The sequence below is a fragment of the Primulina eburnea genome, chromosome 3 (assembly GCF_022965805.1).
Source record: "Primulina eburnea isolate SZY01 chromosome 3, ASM2296580v1, whole genome shotgun sequence".
NCBI classification, from domain to species: domain Eukaryota; kingdom Viridiplantae; phylum Streptophyta; class Magnoliopsida; order Lamiales; family Gesneriaceae; genus Primulina; species Primulina eburnea.
The window spans coordinates 12,924,133-12,940,113 of record NC_133103.1 but is presented as its reverse complement, the minus strand read 5'-3'; the positions used below and the strand labels follow the sequence as shown (position 1 = coordinate 12,940,113).

Here is a 15,981-nt window from a genome sequence, read left to right as displayed (position 1 = left end):
ATAACTATTTTGTTGTTCTCATCCATCAACAAGTTGTCTAATGCTATTTAGCTTATTTTATTCAAATTGTGAATTTGGATAAATAGAGATTCATTGGTAAGATTTTGATATCCGTTTTTATGATAAATTAAAAAAAAAAGTATATATATAAAACTTGTAAGTGAGAAATTTCAAATCCAGGCATAGGGGATAATCAACAATCAACGAACAAGCCAATACGAGTGTATTTACATATTTCAATGTCTTTAAAACAAAGACAAAAACTTATTTGAGACAGTATTTTGTGATACATATATCTTATTTAAGTTATTAATGAAAAACATTACTTGTTATGTTAAGAGTATTACTATTTATTGTGAATATTAGTAAGATTAATCCGTCCACAGATAAAAATTCGTGAGACCGTCACACATTTCTTTAGAAAAACAAAAACTTTAACGAAAATCATTCCCTCGTATTAAGTCTATTAAACATACAAGTTACATTACACTATTATACAAAACCTGATAGATGATAGTATAGGAGAAGAAAATGCAGACAGACGACTTGCTTTTACATACAACGAGTCACTGCTCGATGGATCTGGTACGTGCAGCCATTCTTTCCGAGACATCGGCCAAAGCTTTGAGGTTGCAGTTGATTAAAGCATTAACGAAGCAACACGTCTCGTCTCCGGTGTTTCCTGGAGGAACATCCACCACGAAGGACTCTATCACCAGTGTCCCTGGTCTCCCATCGATCATCTCCGGATGGACGGTGATTATTGAAGAGTAATTCTGCAACGTAACAAAATATTAATTTATCGAGTATTAATTGATAAGTTAAAAATTGTATTTACAGAAACCTTTAGTCTGTGGTCACCGCCAACAAACTTGACTCCCAGAATATGTTCCTGGTCGTCGAGCAGCTCCAACCTCTCGGTGCTGGTCGTGGCCGGAAGGCCTGATTTCACGTTAACTTCTCGAACACTGCCAACCTTGAGATCACCATCTACTGTGCATCTGCTAACAAATGGCTTGTACTCCTGTGGCTTGTCGAATCTTCTTACCAATGACCAGACCTAAAACCTCATTTCGTAACAAGTTAAATTATGGATTTCTAATCTTTTAGGTTCGTAGCTAAAACCAACTACAACTTCAAAGTCGAGTATATTTTACGTTTGTGTCGTCTTTTTCATCCTTTATATTATCATCGCTACTCGAAATTTTCAAATATCTTTCTAAAAATTATATAAGCACTGTAATGAAGGAAGGAAACAAGAATAATTAATTATTATTTATTACATATTGTTCGCTCCGAAATTTAGTAATTTATAAGCTAACACATACATATTGATAATAAAAATTTCGCCTGAGATCGATCACTAGAATTCGGGAAATTTCACACATAACATAAAAAACTTTTTTGTCATATTCAAGAAAAAGCTTTGGTTTATTGATTTTCTTAAGGGATTTCACAGACACTCCTGCACAGCCTTGATTTATTGATTTTTCAACAGGTGGTCTCAAGTTTTAATATAAAAAAAGGATGGATTTTTAGATCATTGAATTGTAATCCATGGTATTCATGCAAATTTCCAGTATCAAGCAAATCTATATGTACAAACGCAACCCTTGAGAAAATTCAATCAATTAGTTTACTTCCAAATAAATTAAAGATGATATGAGAAACAAATAAATCGAGAAAACAGATGAAAAAATAGAGTAGAAAACAAATAAAAACGAAGATGAGAAAGAGATTACAATGTTGACAGGGGCTCTGATATGCTTGATAACAGAAGAAGAGCACTGGTTCTCACGCAGGTGGTGCCTGTGGTGTCCACACATATAGTACTGCTCCTCCATTTCCTTCAATAAATAGTGAAGATTTTGATCTACAAACTCAGTTTTCAAAAATCCCAGAACCAGAATATCATAATTTTCACTTAAAAAGACAAGTCCGGAGAGATTGAATTAAAGGGGTGGTGCTGATGGATTATTATTATAAATTATCTTTGTATGGTCTTAGTCACCGTATAATGCAAGATATATATAATGAGAAGGAATCAATCTTTCATGCAAGTTGCCAGTGAGCTTTTTCTCTTTTTCGTGTTGGGTGAGAATATTTAATTTCTGGCGGTGTCATTATCAAGACTCGCCGACTGGCACCTCTGACGGGCGACGTTAGCCAATTCTAGACTCCATTACTAACAAAACAAACTCTACCCACTTGTTTCTAAGGTAAAATTATATTTTTTATTTTATAATTTGCTCGATTTTTTTTAATTTTATTTGGTTTAACCCAACTTATGTGGTAATTTCCATTTTATTTCAAGTTTGCTTTCTTTTTAAAAAAATATGTCAACAATATCCGCTATCCTCGTTTTTCGACGTCACATCAATAACTTGATAAAAAAATTTACTAAAATCTAGAACTTAGCTTCTATCATATTAAATTTCACAAAAACTTGTGTGATACGGTCTTATGGATAGTATTTTGTTAGAAGAATTTCTTATTAATTGGGTAATTTATGAAAAAGTATTACTTTTTTATTGTGAATATCGATAGGTTGACCCGTCTCATAAATAAAAATTCGTGAGACCGTCTCACAATATACCTACACATTAAATCATAAACCAAAGATTAACTAGTCAAATTATAATAAAAAGTAGAATGTGTCTATCTATGCATTACTATCATATTTATGATAAAACTGGAGCTAATTGATTCATGCATGTCTGATGATATTCTTGATACAGAAGATCAAGATTATAAGGTTAAAATATTCATAAAATATATTTTTTGTGACTGTTTAAAAATATAATATATAGTTTGCTTCTGGTAGCTCACTTACTATTTGTATAGTTATTTCCTGTCTGTATCCTGGCTGTGGCAGATAAATGATGATCATAATGATATTTTTATTTATTGGGCCCCAAAGTTTTTGCCTCCTTTTTCTGGTAATATACAATATAATATGGTTGGACTCCCATTGGTACTGGACACTTGTCGCTCTAAATGATGAAGCTTTTTGAAAAATGTCCACCAATTAAACTAAGATTTGTGGCACTCTTGAAATTTAAGTCATATCAGTAAGAATATCCTTTTACATCAAGCTAGAGGAGAGCAGTGATAAATTTATTATTTTTAAATAGTGTAAGTTAAAGGAAAGAATAACATATTCGTGACAAAATTAGACGAATTTAAAGAGGTAATTAAAATTATTTTTTCATAATATATCAAAATTATATTATAAATTTTGAAACGGAGCCAATCCAAAAAGGCTGAAGTGAGTTAAGCTTCAGCTCAATCGAGTCAAAGTTCCATTTTTTTTCAAAAATATCTTATTCTAACGTTAACCGGACATAGTTTTCGAATTATACTTATTCACGTCCATGTCTTAGACATTCTATTTCGAAACAAAATGTTATCGGAATTGGTAGCCCCCATCGGCATATGTATATATATAATTCAGAGTGATATTCTCTCGTTCATGACATGCAAGAAATTTTAAAATTCTATTAGAGCATGTACAACAGGCGAAGAAGCCACACGAAAAGACATATGAGAAGTGTCAACTCTATTAAAATTTAGAGAATTGATTACGGGCGATGAAAAAAATGTCACTTCAACAATTGTGATGAAGATATCGAACTAAAATCCAAAAATAACAAACTTATACTCCATAAAATCCGAGGGCCAGCTTAGGACCCAATTGATCAATCTAAACTCGGCCCACTTAAACGAGTTTAAACTTCGCGTCATACCCAAGGAAGTGTGCTTCCTTGGCCACTGGTGACTGGTCGATACCTTGCACTGATATTTTCGCATGTGGCCCCCGCTTGGAGACCTTCTGTTCGGTAGAGCCACCCTCTTTTAAAATCTGTCCGTTGCTATTTTTAATAAATTTTAAATAACGATTATAAAAAAAAGTTGATAACAAATCAGAAAAATTATAAAAAAAAACCTAATTACAATTATATGTATTTTTTAATAATATATATTTTTAATTAATAACTCAAATATATTTGAAATTTACATATGCACAGAATAGAATCCATCCACATAATTTTAAATTTTATTATTTTTTTAAATTATGTATAATTTTTAATTATGTTTTAAAATTTAATTATGTGTGATTATATTTCTTTTAATTTTTTGTGATTTTTAATTTTGTTTTATTTATTCTGTTTTTAAATATAAAGTAATTTAATTGAATAAAAAATTTATTTTTCAACATTACGAGTCATCGTCTCTGCAACTTTATCTCACCAGGGATCGAGTTTCGCAAGGGGTAGCATAAGTTCTAGCTGCTGCTGGTTGGCTGAGTCACCATGATTTACGTCCTCTCACATTCCTGTCGGGCCGGGGATGAGGGGCGTTGAACGATTTCACCTTTTGGAGCAAGTATCAACATTATCAAGTTCGTTTCACCATTCAACATAATCTTAATCAAATATGTCTTAACAGATGATGCGAACAAAATCAAGCGCCGATGTGTTCAAAATGTCTATTTATCGGCCTCGTGAGATTATAGCATTGAATGGAATAACATTTTGAAATGTCCTAAACTTTTTCTTAAAAATACTATATTTTCTTTAATTTGGCTGAAACTTCGAATCCAAACATGAATTTTTTTGCATAAAACAAAATCCTCCAAAAGCACTAAACATGAAAATGCTTCAAAAGCAGCACATCAAATTCTATCACGACATGAAATTTTAATTTTAAAGCATTGTCTCACCAATGAAATTTATAAAATTAAATCTTAAATGAAGAAAAATTAGACTCACTCGAATAAATGCTCTCCACCACAAACTGCCTATCATCTCAAGGTACCACCTCATCAATCTTTCCCATCTGCATAGATGAAAATTAGTTAGCTTTAGGACACAAGATTTCCCTATAATGGTCATGAATAGTTGCGCATGGATTGGCCAAATAAGCCTTAGCGGGTCGTATTACTACAAAATCAACTTGAACAAGTATAACTTGACCCGATTTTAGATGTGGTGCACTTTTGGTTATACATATATTTTCAAAAATAAACTGCCCAAGACTCATTACTGTAGATATTTCTTGACATGATAGCCTAATCTGTTCGGATAGATCGAAAGAGATGGCGAGAGAATCTATCATAATAAAGGGAAATCCCTTATTACTATCTATTGATGAGACAACTATCATAAAAGAAAGAAATCGATATGAATTGTTCGAAGTTAACAAATAATACATATGAAAAGAAGACATACGAGCTGAACTATTTTCTTAAATCATTTTTTCATATAAAATAAACATTCAAGAAACTTCTTTTTCTCCTTAACGCTAAAATAAAACTCGTAAAATTGACATCACCTTATTCTCGTCATAACTTCAAAGCATCAACATAAACGCTCAAATTTTCTCTAAAAAATTTTTAAAATAAAAGTTTCATTTAATTTTATTAAGTATTGCTCATAGATTATTTTTACAGTCATCGGTCATATTCTTGGCCAAACTATTCATATATCCAGATTGACAGTGATATTCCGACTCAAATACCGATATCCAAAGTTTGTAATCAATCAAGTTGGTCAAGACATCGGACCCGAATACTGACATCTAAAATCCATAGTCAATCAATTGATACAAACGACTCTACACCAACACAATATTCAGCCGTTAGAAATTCATTCTCCAACCGACGATACATCCAATTTCTATCGTTATCCATTTGATCCTACAAAATAATAAATAAGATGTATTTTACTTGACATCAGATATTTTGTTTATAAAACTTTTCGCCTTTTATACTTGTCGTATCCCTTACCGGGAGTGTGGGATGTCGTCTTAACATCCTCCCAGGATTTATAACAAGTTTTTGAAAAATTTGTTAGATAACAACATTATATTATACACAAATATATATACAAGATAGAAATTTACTAAGAATTGAATTGCAAAAAACGTACCTAAGTAAAAACAAAAAACGTCCCCGAGATAAGATTTATATCGCGCGCAGATGTGAGTGAAGGAGTTGCTGTGGAGAAAATTCGCCGAAAACGCGAAAATTTATAGACAGTTTGCTAATAGCGACGGTTTCGAAAACACGTCTCTAATAGCAACAGTTATATATAAACCGTCGCTATATTAAGTGGGTTTTATTTAACTGTCGCTGTATATTGCGACGGGTTGTGTTAAACCGTCGCACATGGCGACAGGTACATAAAGACCGCCTAATAGGCAGCGACGGTTGACGTTAAATCGTCGCTAAATAAAGCGACGGTGTATAGTAAACAGTCGCTTTTTTGTGTAGCGACGGTTATTTAGAACCCGTCGCAATATATTACGACAGTTTAATAAAATCGTGGCCAAAAAAGCGACGATTCTTAGTAAACCGTGGCTAAAAAAGCGGCGGTGTTCATTAAACCGTGGCTAAAAAAAGCGACGGTTTTTATTAAACCGTCACGTGTTTTTATTAGCGACAGTTTATTAACAAGTCGCAAAATATTACGACGGTGTAATAAACCGTGGCTAAAAAAGCGACGGTTTTTATTAAACCGTGGCTGAAAAAGCGACGGTTTGTAGTAAACCGTGGCTAAGAAAGCGACGGTTGGTAATAAAACGTCGTTTTGTTTGCGACGGTTGTTTTCTTAACCGTGACAATATAGCGACGGTTATAAAAAAACCGTCGCTGCATTTGCGACGGTTCCTTAAAAACCGTCGCTAAACTATCCGTTTTTTTGTCTTGCAAGCTGATAGAGGTTCCCCACCGAAAATCCAAAATCCAAAACACATAATTATTTAAGTGGATAAAAACATCCCAACCTGTAGAATCCCAATAATCTTCCTTTTAGTAGAGACAATTATTTCATCCCAATAATCTTCTTCTTAATACTCGCAATCTTTGTAATTAATGGGAATCAAAATAAATACAAATTATATTTAAATGTTTATTTCTTATAAGCTAAGCTTGGTTAGAGTTTGTAACGTTGTCTTAAAAAAGCAAACAGTAAAAAGAGAGCTCCTAGTTAATCAAACCAGAGCATTAACTCAGATACAATAGTACTACAAGTTTTCGTCTGCATGCCATGCATTTCAACTTTATTCCAAACGCCTCTCATATATGTATTCCTATGGAGATTGGGGTCACATTTTCCAGAAAATCCTGCGATAAATAAACCACAACGTTAGCTCTGTTAGGTACGAATTTAATGGGGTGGGACCCGCATTAAATTAAATAATATAAAACATGCTTTCTCACATATCCCACATCGGTTTTGTTATAAAATTGAACGAGGAATTGAGTTATAAATAGAGCTCAATTCCTTCAGTTATTGTATCCCAAAATCAAAAGCTTTTCAGCTTTGATAAAAAGAGAGTGCATAGAAAAAAAGAGTGTATTTTTTTTCTTGAGTGCGGGAATTCTCTTTTGTGAGTTAGAGAAAATATTTTCTCGGTATACTCGGGGTCGGGATCGTGAGATATTGAGTGTATTGGTGTATACACTTGTTGTAATATTTCTCCCGGTTATAAAAGTTGCAGTGCTCCGTGGATGTAGCTTATATTGGGTGAACCACGTAAATCTTTGTGTTCTTGTTGGTTGTTTTATTCCGCATTTTTGGGTATTATTATCATCGTGATCGGCATCGCTTCGGGGTAATTCCCCAACAACTGGTATCAGAGCCTTGTGGTGAAAATTCTTTAAAATTCTGAGTATGCTCTGTGGTTGCAGCTCTGTCTGATCTTCCACATCAGAAAAGATTTTTTAGATTTTTTGTTAAGGCTAGAGAAGTGATGGCCGGAGATGATGGATCGGGACCGGGAATCAACAAGTTCGACGGTACAGATTACACGTTCTGGCGACTACAGATTATTGATTATCTGTACAGTAAGAAGTTGCATCAACCTCTATCTGGAAAAAAGCCGGAAAAGATGGAGGATGATGACTGGAAGCTTCTTGATCGACAGGTGTTAGGTGTAATACGATTGACCCTAACAAAGAACGTGGCACATAACGTGGCGGAGGCAAAAACAACTGAGGAGATGATGTCCATTGTGTCGGACATGTACGAAAAGCCATCGGCAAATAACAAAGTACATCTCACGAAGAAGTTATTCAACTTGAAGATGGGAGAAGGTGTTTCGGTGGCTAAACACATCAATGAATTCAACACGATTGTTTCACAGCTAACATCTGTTGAAATTAAATTTGATGATGAGATTCGGGCACTTATTCTTTTGGCGTCTTTACCAGACAATTGGGAACCAATGCGGGCAGCGGTTAGCAACTCTGTTGGAAAAAGAAAGCTACAATTTAATGATGTCAGAGATCAAATTCTTGCCGAGGAAGTTCGCAAGATGGATTCTGGTGAAGTTGGAAAAGACAAAAGCAACTTTGAAAAGAATGTGAAGTGCTGGAGCTGTGGTGAGACTGGTCACTTGAAAAAGAATTGCAAATCAACAAAGAACAACGCTAATGTTGTTACTGAGGAGGTACATGATGCTCTGCTATTATCCATGGAAAGCCCTGTTGATTCTTGGGTTATGGACTCGGGAGCTTCGTTTCATACCACTGATAATCGTGATGTATTCGATAATTACATTGCGGGAGATTACGGAAAAAATTTCCTGGCTGATGGAAAACCTTTGGAAATAATTGGTATGGGTGATATCCGGATGAAGATGACAAATGGATCTGTCTGAAAAATCAACAAAGTAAGGCATGTACCAAAGTTGACACACAATCTGATTTCAGTGGGACAGCTTGACGACGAAGGCCATAAGGTGACCTTTGGTGATGGTTCCTGGAATGTGAGAAAGGGAGCCATGATTGTTGCTCGAAGAAAGAAAACTGGAACACTTTATATGACTTCCAGTTTGAGAAATAAATTAGCGGCTGTGGATGCTGGAGCTAATTCAAGTCTATGGCATAGTAGGCTTGGGGATACGAGTGAAAAGGGAATGAAGATGCTTGTTTCAAACGGAAAGCTACCGGGATTAAAGATCGTTGAGCACAAGCTGTGTGAAGCTGTATTTTTTGGAAAGCAGAAAAAGGTGAGCTTTTCAAAAGAGGTCAGAGAACCGATATCGGCGGATTTGGAGCTGGTACATACTGATGTATGTGGACCATCTCCTGTGACATTCCTTGGAGATCACTCAAGATATTATGGCACTACTGTTGACGATTCGAGCAGGAGATTTTGGGTTTATTTTGTGAAAAATAAATCGGATGTTTATGAGACCTTTAAACAGTGGGAGTTAGCCATAGAAGATGTGATGGATTTGCTGTCATCCAATCACATGTGGAGGTTGTCAGAACTTCCTGAAGGTAAAAAGGTTTTACAGAGCAAGTGGGAGTACCGATTAGAAAATGACGGTAGCAAGCGGTACAAAGAAATACTTGTTGTAAAAGGTGAAAAGAAAGTCATTGGTTACACTGATATTTTCTCTCTGGTGGTAAAGTTAACTACTATCAGGACTGTACTTGGATTGATGGTAAAAGAAGATTTACATCTTGAACAGTTAGATGTAAAGACGATGTTTCTTCATGGTGAGCTAGATGAAGAAATGAATCAATCACAGAGATTTGAAGTACGAGGGAAAGAGAAAATGGTGTGCAAACTTCAGAAGAGCTTGTATGGTTTCAAACAAGCTCCAAGACAGTGGTACAAGAAGTTTGATGGTGTAATGAATAATGATGGTTTTCTGAGGTATCAGGCTGATCACTGTTGTTATGTGAAGCTTGATGGTTATTATATCATACTACTGATATATGTAAATGATATGTTGATAGCAAGAGCTTGTCTGGAGGAGATTGATAAACTCGAGAAAGAGTTATCAAAGGAATTTGCTTTGAAGGATTTGGGTGCTGCAAAACAAATCCTTGGACTGGGGATCTTTAGAGATCGGGTGAATGGAGTCTTGAAGCTTGAGAAGATTCCTGAAAGCAAGAATCCAGCTGAGATGCTCACGAAGGCTGTTATCATGGAAAAACTGAAGTTGTGTTTGACTTCAGTTGGTCTCCTGGACTAACACAAAGGAGGTATGAGCTGCTGCACTGATGGTGTGAAGACATGATTGAAATCAAGTCTTCAAGTGGGAGAATTGTTAGGTACGAATTTAATGGGGTGGGACCCGCATTAAATTAAATAATATAAAACATGCTTTCTCACATATCCCACATCGGTTTTGTTATAAAATTGAACGAGGAATTGAGTTATAAATAGAGCCCAATTCCTTCAGTTATTGTATCCCAAAATCAAAAGCTTTTCAGCTTTGATAAAAAGAGAGTGCATAGAAAAAAAGAGTGTATTTTTTTTCTTGAGTGCGAGAATTCTCTTTTGTGAGTTAGAGAAAATATTTTCTCGGTATACTCGGGGTCGGGATCGTGAGATATTGAGTGTATTGGTGTATACACTTGTTGTAATATTTCTCTCGGTTATAAAAGTTGCAGTGCTCCGTGGATGTAGCCTATATTGGGTGAACCACGTAAATCTTTGTGTTCTTGTTGGTTGTTTTATTCCGCATTTTTGGGTACTATTATCATTGTGATCGGCATCGCTTCGGGGTAATTCCCCAACAAGCTCGATAAACATGGAACCAAATGTGGTATTTGGTGCCATCGCGAATCGATTCGACCATCCTTCCTGAATGCAAGAACACAAAATCTTGAGATTTTAAAGGAACTCACTGGGAACAATCATAATGAGAATCAATTGATGGGAACTCGAAGTCTAATCCACATTTCTTCGGAAGGTGAGCGATACGGCCAGGGATTGCCGGACGGCTTAAGCTTGGTAAGGCCTGTTTTATACAGTTGCAGATAGCTACTCTGTCTTGATGATTCCTTTGTTCTCCTACGACGTTCTTCACTCCGGTACAACAAACAGAGGGCGGTGTATCTGGTGTTTGCCCCTCGATATATGGGATACACTCATAGAGTTGCTTATCGACAGTCGGGCATGGAGGCGCAACCGCTGCTATGCCTGCAAGCATCAGCAAGAAAGTTGCGACATTTTCGAGAAGTGGTGCCATTGATTACCCTGTCAAGGAATTTTGAGCAAAAGGGTTCGAAAAACTTCGGTTTGGCTGGTTCTTTTAGATCCTGGAGAGCTACATATATAATGCGTGTTCATCAGTTTCCTTGTTCGATCGAAATGCTTCAAGTTGTTGCAATGCAAATGTTGTGAAGCTTGGCTGGTTTCGGGTGGAACTTGATGCTTATTAATTTTTTTTTTTTGGGAACCTGCTCAAAAATTTACGATGAGAGGACCAAATCAGTTTCGTATAGTTTCCATGTACGTACGTTGTCTTATGCATGCTTTGCATGATCCAACAGTTATACTCAGTCTACCTTAGCACACTCATAATTATGAGATTTATGAATACCAAAACAGTCGAACTTTAAAAGTTATTTTACCGCAATCAAAATTTGAAAACTTAATTAAAAACCAAACGCAAAATTAAACAAATTAATGTTCTCAATTTATATTTATCCTCATATTGGAAAAATGTATAAGAGGCCTCCAAACTTTAGACTACCGACATTACACGTGTAACACGTGAATGATAATAGTTTTAGGTTGAAGCGTAAAAATATCAAATTTTCTTAATATCCAATTGTGGGAAATTGATTTTATATAGTTAATCACATGTGAATAAATTCAACTCATTAGTACTTATAATAGTTTTTTTATACTTTTTGAATAAATACCAAAAAATAATGCATTTTTTCGAAGAAATGTGTAATAATTTTATTATACATTAAGAAAGAAAAGAAGTCCTGCAAACTGATCACAAGACCAATTCTTCCGTAGCCATTGTTCAATACAATTTGCATGAAAGCAATGTTGACACAAAATTATGCACTCAATTCTCTCTTTTAGGTAATCTTCAAGACATATTGCACAAGTCGAACCTTGAGGACACGTGCTGCCACTTTTTTCGTCAACAATCATATATATTGTGACTCATCCGGGATTGCTGTTGTTGCTCTTCCGGTGGATTGTGGTGGCAAAGCGACCGCGGAGGTGGTGGCTAGAGGTGGCGCAGCAATAGCCCCGGTATCATTGTTTGCTGATGCTCGGTTAAGATCATAAATTTTCTTGGAGCAGATGAGCTAGGCATGTTATGATTAAGATTATACTTAATTAGAACGTACAGTAACCGAGGGGATGAAGAGGGGTGATTGAACAATCTTCGACCAATTACTCCGCCCCTTGACTATGAATCGGAATGGCAAATATGAAACTAGTTATAGCATAAAAAGAAAAAAAAGATCTTGAGTCGTAAACCGGAGGTTGTGATTCGAAATCTGTACCTGTTTCTGGATATTGTTCACGTCTTGGAACATCCCAAATCAGCTGAAGATCACTATATATTCTGATATTATCAAATTTGGCCTAACCAAGAAACCGGTAGTTTTGCACTAGTAATTATGGTGCATCCGTACACTTGCGTCATATTATCTGTAGGTGAAACCGAAGCGCTAGCAACAACTGTTTCCGAATCCGTAGAAAGGCAGTTGATATGAATGAAGCCTGCAGCCAGCGAAAACTTTGGCATTGGACAGAGATAAAATATATAGTTGTGGTAATAGGCAGATGTGAAAATAGACGAGGAAAGACTCAAGTTCATTAGACGTCTTGGAAGGCAGTTTTCGGAGTCATAGAGTTGCTCACATAAAAATCTCCAGAAGAAGGGAGATTCAAAATTGTTTTATTCTGAGGGGTGCATCTAAGAGAAGTGTAGTTACTGCAAATTTGAGGGCATATGCCTTGTAACTTGAAAGGGTATTGTATAGAGAAATAGCTGTCTCCACAAGAGGACACGGGGATTTTTTTGGTTGACCGAATGAATGAGTGGAGCAAGGTTGATCAAAATGAAGAAACAATAGAGCAGACGATTCATGTTTCTTCTACCGGTGGGGTCCTTGAGAAGGATCTTGTGTCGTATTTGTGAGCCGGATTTTGTTTTATAGGTGCATTTATTGCCGAGAAGCTAGAAGACGAATGTGTTCGGTTTATCCCAAGTTGAGATTAAATCAGTGCATAGACTAAGTTTATGTGGGACAAAATCTTACCTAGTTCAATATGGCAGTAATCATCATATTCATAGCAAAAAACAAAAAGACAAAAACCAAACAAAGTTCTTGGACTTTTGTCGTAAACGAATATGACCAATGTCGATCTTTCAATGTTGTAATTTTCGGGAAGGGTGCGATTCTTCCTTGGTCATTGAACGGCACGGTTTGCGTGATTGCACGTGAAGCCTTTCTTTCCTTCTCTGAATTTTCTCCTGAAGCTAAATATTATAAATATTGCACAGAATGATTGCACTCTGTTAGATCAATTTTTCATAATTTATTTTGTTGTTGATAGCGAATAAAGTTATACTGCAAAAATTACGGGATAGACCTGACCGGAAACAACACAACCTTTCGCAAACTATTCAGAATCCACACAACCTTTCGCAAGGGTAAGACAACTCTTTGGAAACAACACATTGTTTCATGATGTGTTTTCATGAAAAGATGCATTGTTTCAGTAAGAGTTGTTAACCAAAACGTATACGCACAAACAGAAAGGAACAAAGAAAACAACGAGAAACAAAACAGTATCGCAAAGCTTAAAATAAGCAAACCGAGGTCTGTATGAAATACAGTGTCCTTAAAACAGATTCGTCCCCTCCGGTGCGTGCTGCGAGGATGAACGTGGACGTCTGTTTCCCAGGATACAATGGAGAACCAGTAGAACCGTAGCACAAGGCACCACCACGGCGAACTGAAAAAGTACCTGAACTTTATCACGGGACGGAGCAACGACAGAGGAGCGGCAGCCGGTGGAAACAGCGGCAGCCGAGACAAGAAAGCTAGAGCAGGGCCGAAAATATAAGAGTGCAGGGGAGTGTTGTTGGATCGTTCTGAAAGACTTGAGGCTGTCTCTATTTATAGGCACTCATCAGGACTGTTACGGCTGGCCATACGAAAGGCCAAAGGTCTGGCTAGCTGAAACACCAAAGGACATTTCAGTTGGAACACCAAAGGTCAACTGAAAACTGTCCCAGCTGAAGCACCAAAGGTCACAGACCATTTCGAAAATAAAAAATAGCAAAAGCTAGGTAAGCCTTGGTGGGAAATTTTGCCTTGATCGGTCCGACATTCGAGGCGCCCAGGTCGCGCACGTACGCATGCACACAAGTCAAGCCTTTTTCCACTGCAAATCGGGCCCATGATTTGCACCCCTGCGCCTGTGCGCGCGAAAGAGAGCCTCTTGAACAATCATTGTTACACCTCCATAAAGTATAACACAATATAAACTCACCAATGCTATATTCATTTTCCAATGTGGGACATTTCCCACTTGTCATCTACTAAGCCTTGTCCAATTTCTCATTCAAAGAACAAGCCCAATAGCCCAATAAGCCTAAGTCCAACAAGAGTCGCGTCCGTTCTGAATTAATGTTTTATTTTTATATATATTACATCATTAGTACAAGAAAAACATTCAGATTCTGATTTAGAGAAATTTTTCTCACAACAAGCAACACACAGACATGTCCTACAAACAGGACAAGTCCCATTTTTTTGCAACCATTTCTCGACGCATCCAGCATGAAAGGAATGTTCGCACTTAGTTATAAGCCTAATTGTCTCCTTGTGGCCATAATTTTCCAAACATATTGCACAACAATTACTATTACCACTAAAATTTCTCCCACTTTCACCAAAAACAACTGTTTCAGTGGAGGCCTCAATTCTTGACTCGTCCAGGCCGACGTTTTCACAGCCACGTGGTGGCTGCATTGCAGTATCTTCAGTCGACTGAGGCACGGAGGACATGGTGGGCAATGTCGTTTTACCGGCTGGTGTTGCCTCTTTATCATTCTCAGTAAATGGAAGCAGAATCCTGAGCAGCAGCTTAAGGCCATTAGTGTAGTGACTGGTGTACTGAAGATTATGGCAATGATCTTTGCTGATAGCTTATTTGCAAATCCACCTGAACAAGTAGGTTCATTATTATCTTTTGGATCAAAGCCATTAAAGCATAGAAAATGACTAGTATTTGAGAAGATTTCTTACCATTGTCTTGGTTTTCTTGACAATCTTTGCAGACAGTAGGATTCCATGACAGAATCAAGGAAAGATCAGCGTAAATTTCTTCGATCTTAAGCCGCCCTGGTAACGAAAGCGGGATAATCCAGCTACCGATAGCCTTGCATCCAAAATTTACCATGATTTCTTGAGGTAACTCACGAGTAGCTATCGTTGAGTTTGTCGAGTTGATTAGGCAACTAATTGGATTAAAGAGGGACCCCGTATTGGAAGGACAGACGTAAACCGTGTAGTTTAAGTGAGATCCGACTTTAAAGTACGAAGATGAAATATTCAAGTTTGATAATCTGCTCATCCAGCAATTCCCTGGATCTTGGAGTTTGATGTATCCTAAGACGTAGTCGATGTTTTGCACGACGAAATCTCCATAGTAAGGAAGATTTAGAAAAATCGTGTTTAGGGGTATATTGCAAGTTAGTTTGATATATGTGCAATCATTCGTTGGAGTAAGGTTTTGTAGTATAAAAGGATATCTTATGGCTATTGAGCTGTTGCCACAGAGAGAAATTGGGCAAGAATTTTCCACATGAACAACAAGAGAGAAATAGAAGAAAACAAGTAAGACAAGTTTAAAATTTAGTTCCATGTCAAAAATAGTGGAACCTCAACATACTTATGCTTACCTTTATACTCCAGGAACAAGTGAAAAAACAACTGTAAGATGCTCGGAGCATCCAAGGTTCATAAAAATTGTAAAAAAAGAAACATGTAGGATGAAAGAAAATGACCCTTTTGTAAATCTAGATGTCTTATGGTAATGACAAATGATGATCCTATATCTTATGAATTTCACATGTAGAATAATTGAATGTCAATTAAATAGATAAAATCTTGATCTGATATGATTTAATAACCAGCTGATTAGTTTACTCATCAAAACAAATGATTAACAAAGGCCAAAAATATAC

At 36.4% G+C, this 15,981-nt stretch overlaps 2 protein-coding genes and 1 pseudogene across 2 annotated transcripts; all 3 read right to left on the bottom strand.

Annotated features, from left to right (window-relative positions):
• Positions 1 to 433: 433 nt before the first annotated feature.
• Positions 434 to 2,015, bottom strand: LOC140826564 (abscisic acid receptor PYL9-like). Its single transcript, XM_073188958.1, has 3 exons — positions 1,743 to 2,015; positions 845 to 1,060; positions 434 to 776 (listed from the first exon to the last, which is right to left on the bottom strand). Exons 1-3 carry the CDS (start codon positions 1,842 to 1,844, stop codon positions 567 to 569), a joined length of 528 nt encoding a protein of 175 aa, XP_073045059.1. The 5' UTR covers positions 1,845 to 2,015; the 3' UTR covers positions 434 to 566.
• A 9,702-nt stretch (positions 2,016 to 11,717) lies between these two features.
• On the bottom strand, positions 11,718 to 12,755 carry LOC140826794 (uncharacterized). Its single transcript, XM_073189292.1, has 2 exons — positions 12,363 to 12,755; positions 11,718 to 11,878 (listed from the first exon to the last, which is right to left on the bottom strand). The coding sequence occupies exons 1-2, from the start codon at positions 12,595 to 12,597 to the stop codon at positions 11,718 to 11,720; spliced, it is 396 nt and encodes a 131-aa protein (XP_073045393.1). The 5' UTR covers positions 12,598 to 12,755.
• Positions 12,756 to 13,906: 1,151 nt separating this feature from the next.
• LOC140826792 (putative RING-H2 finger protein ATL21B) lies at positions 13,907 to 15,659 on the bottom strand (annotated as a pseudogene).
• Positions 15,660 to 15,981: the final 322 nt, after the last annotated feature.

What these genes read in the sequence shown, in the direction of transcription:
- LOC140826794 (XM_073189292.1), bottom strand. Translation starts at nt 12,597, where the DNA reads ATGAACTTGAGTCTTTCCTCGTCTATTTTCACATCTGCCTATTACCAC. An exon ending in ACTACCGGTTTCTTGGTTAG is followed by an intron (nt 11,879 to 12,362) that starts GCCAAATTTGAT and finishes CGTGTCCTCAAG; the next exon opens with GTTCGACTTGTGCAATATGT.
- LOC140826564 (XM_073188958.1), bottom strand. Translation starts at nt 1,844, where the DNA reads ATGGAGGAGCAGTACTATATGTGTGGACACCACAGGCACCACCTGCGT. An exon ending in TCAGAGCCCCTGTCAACATT is followed by an intron (nt 1,061 to 1,742) that starts GTAATCTCTTTC and finishes ATGAGGTTTTAG; the next exon opens with GTCTGGTCATTGGTAAGAAG. An exon ending in GCGGTGACCACAGACTAAAG is followed by an intron (nt 777 to 844) that starts GTTTCTGTAAAT and finishes GTTACGTTGCAG; the next exon opens with AATTACTCTTCAATAATCAC.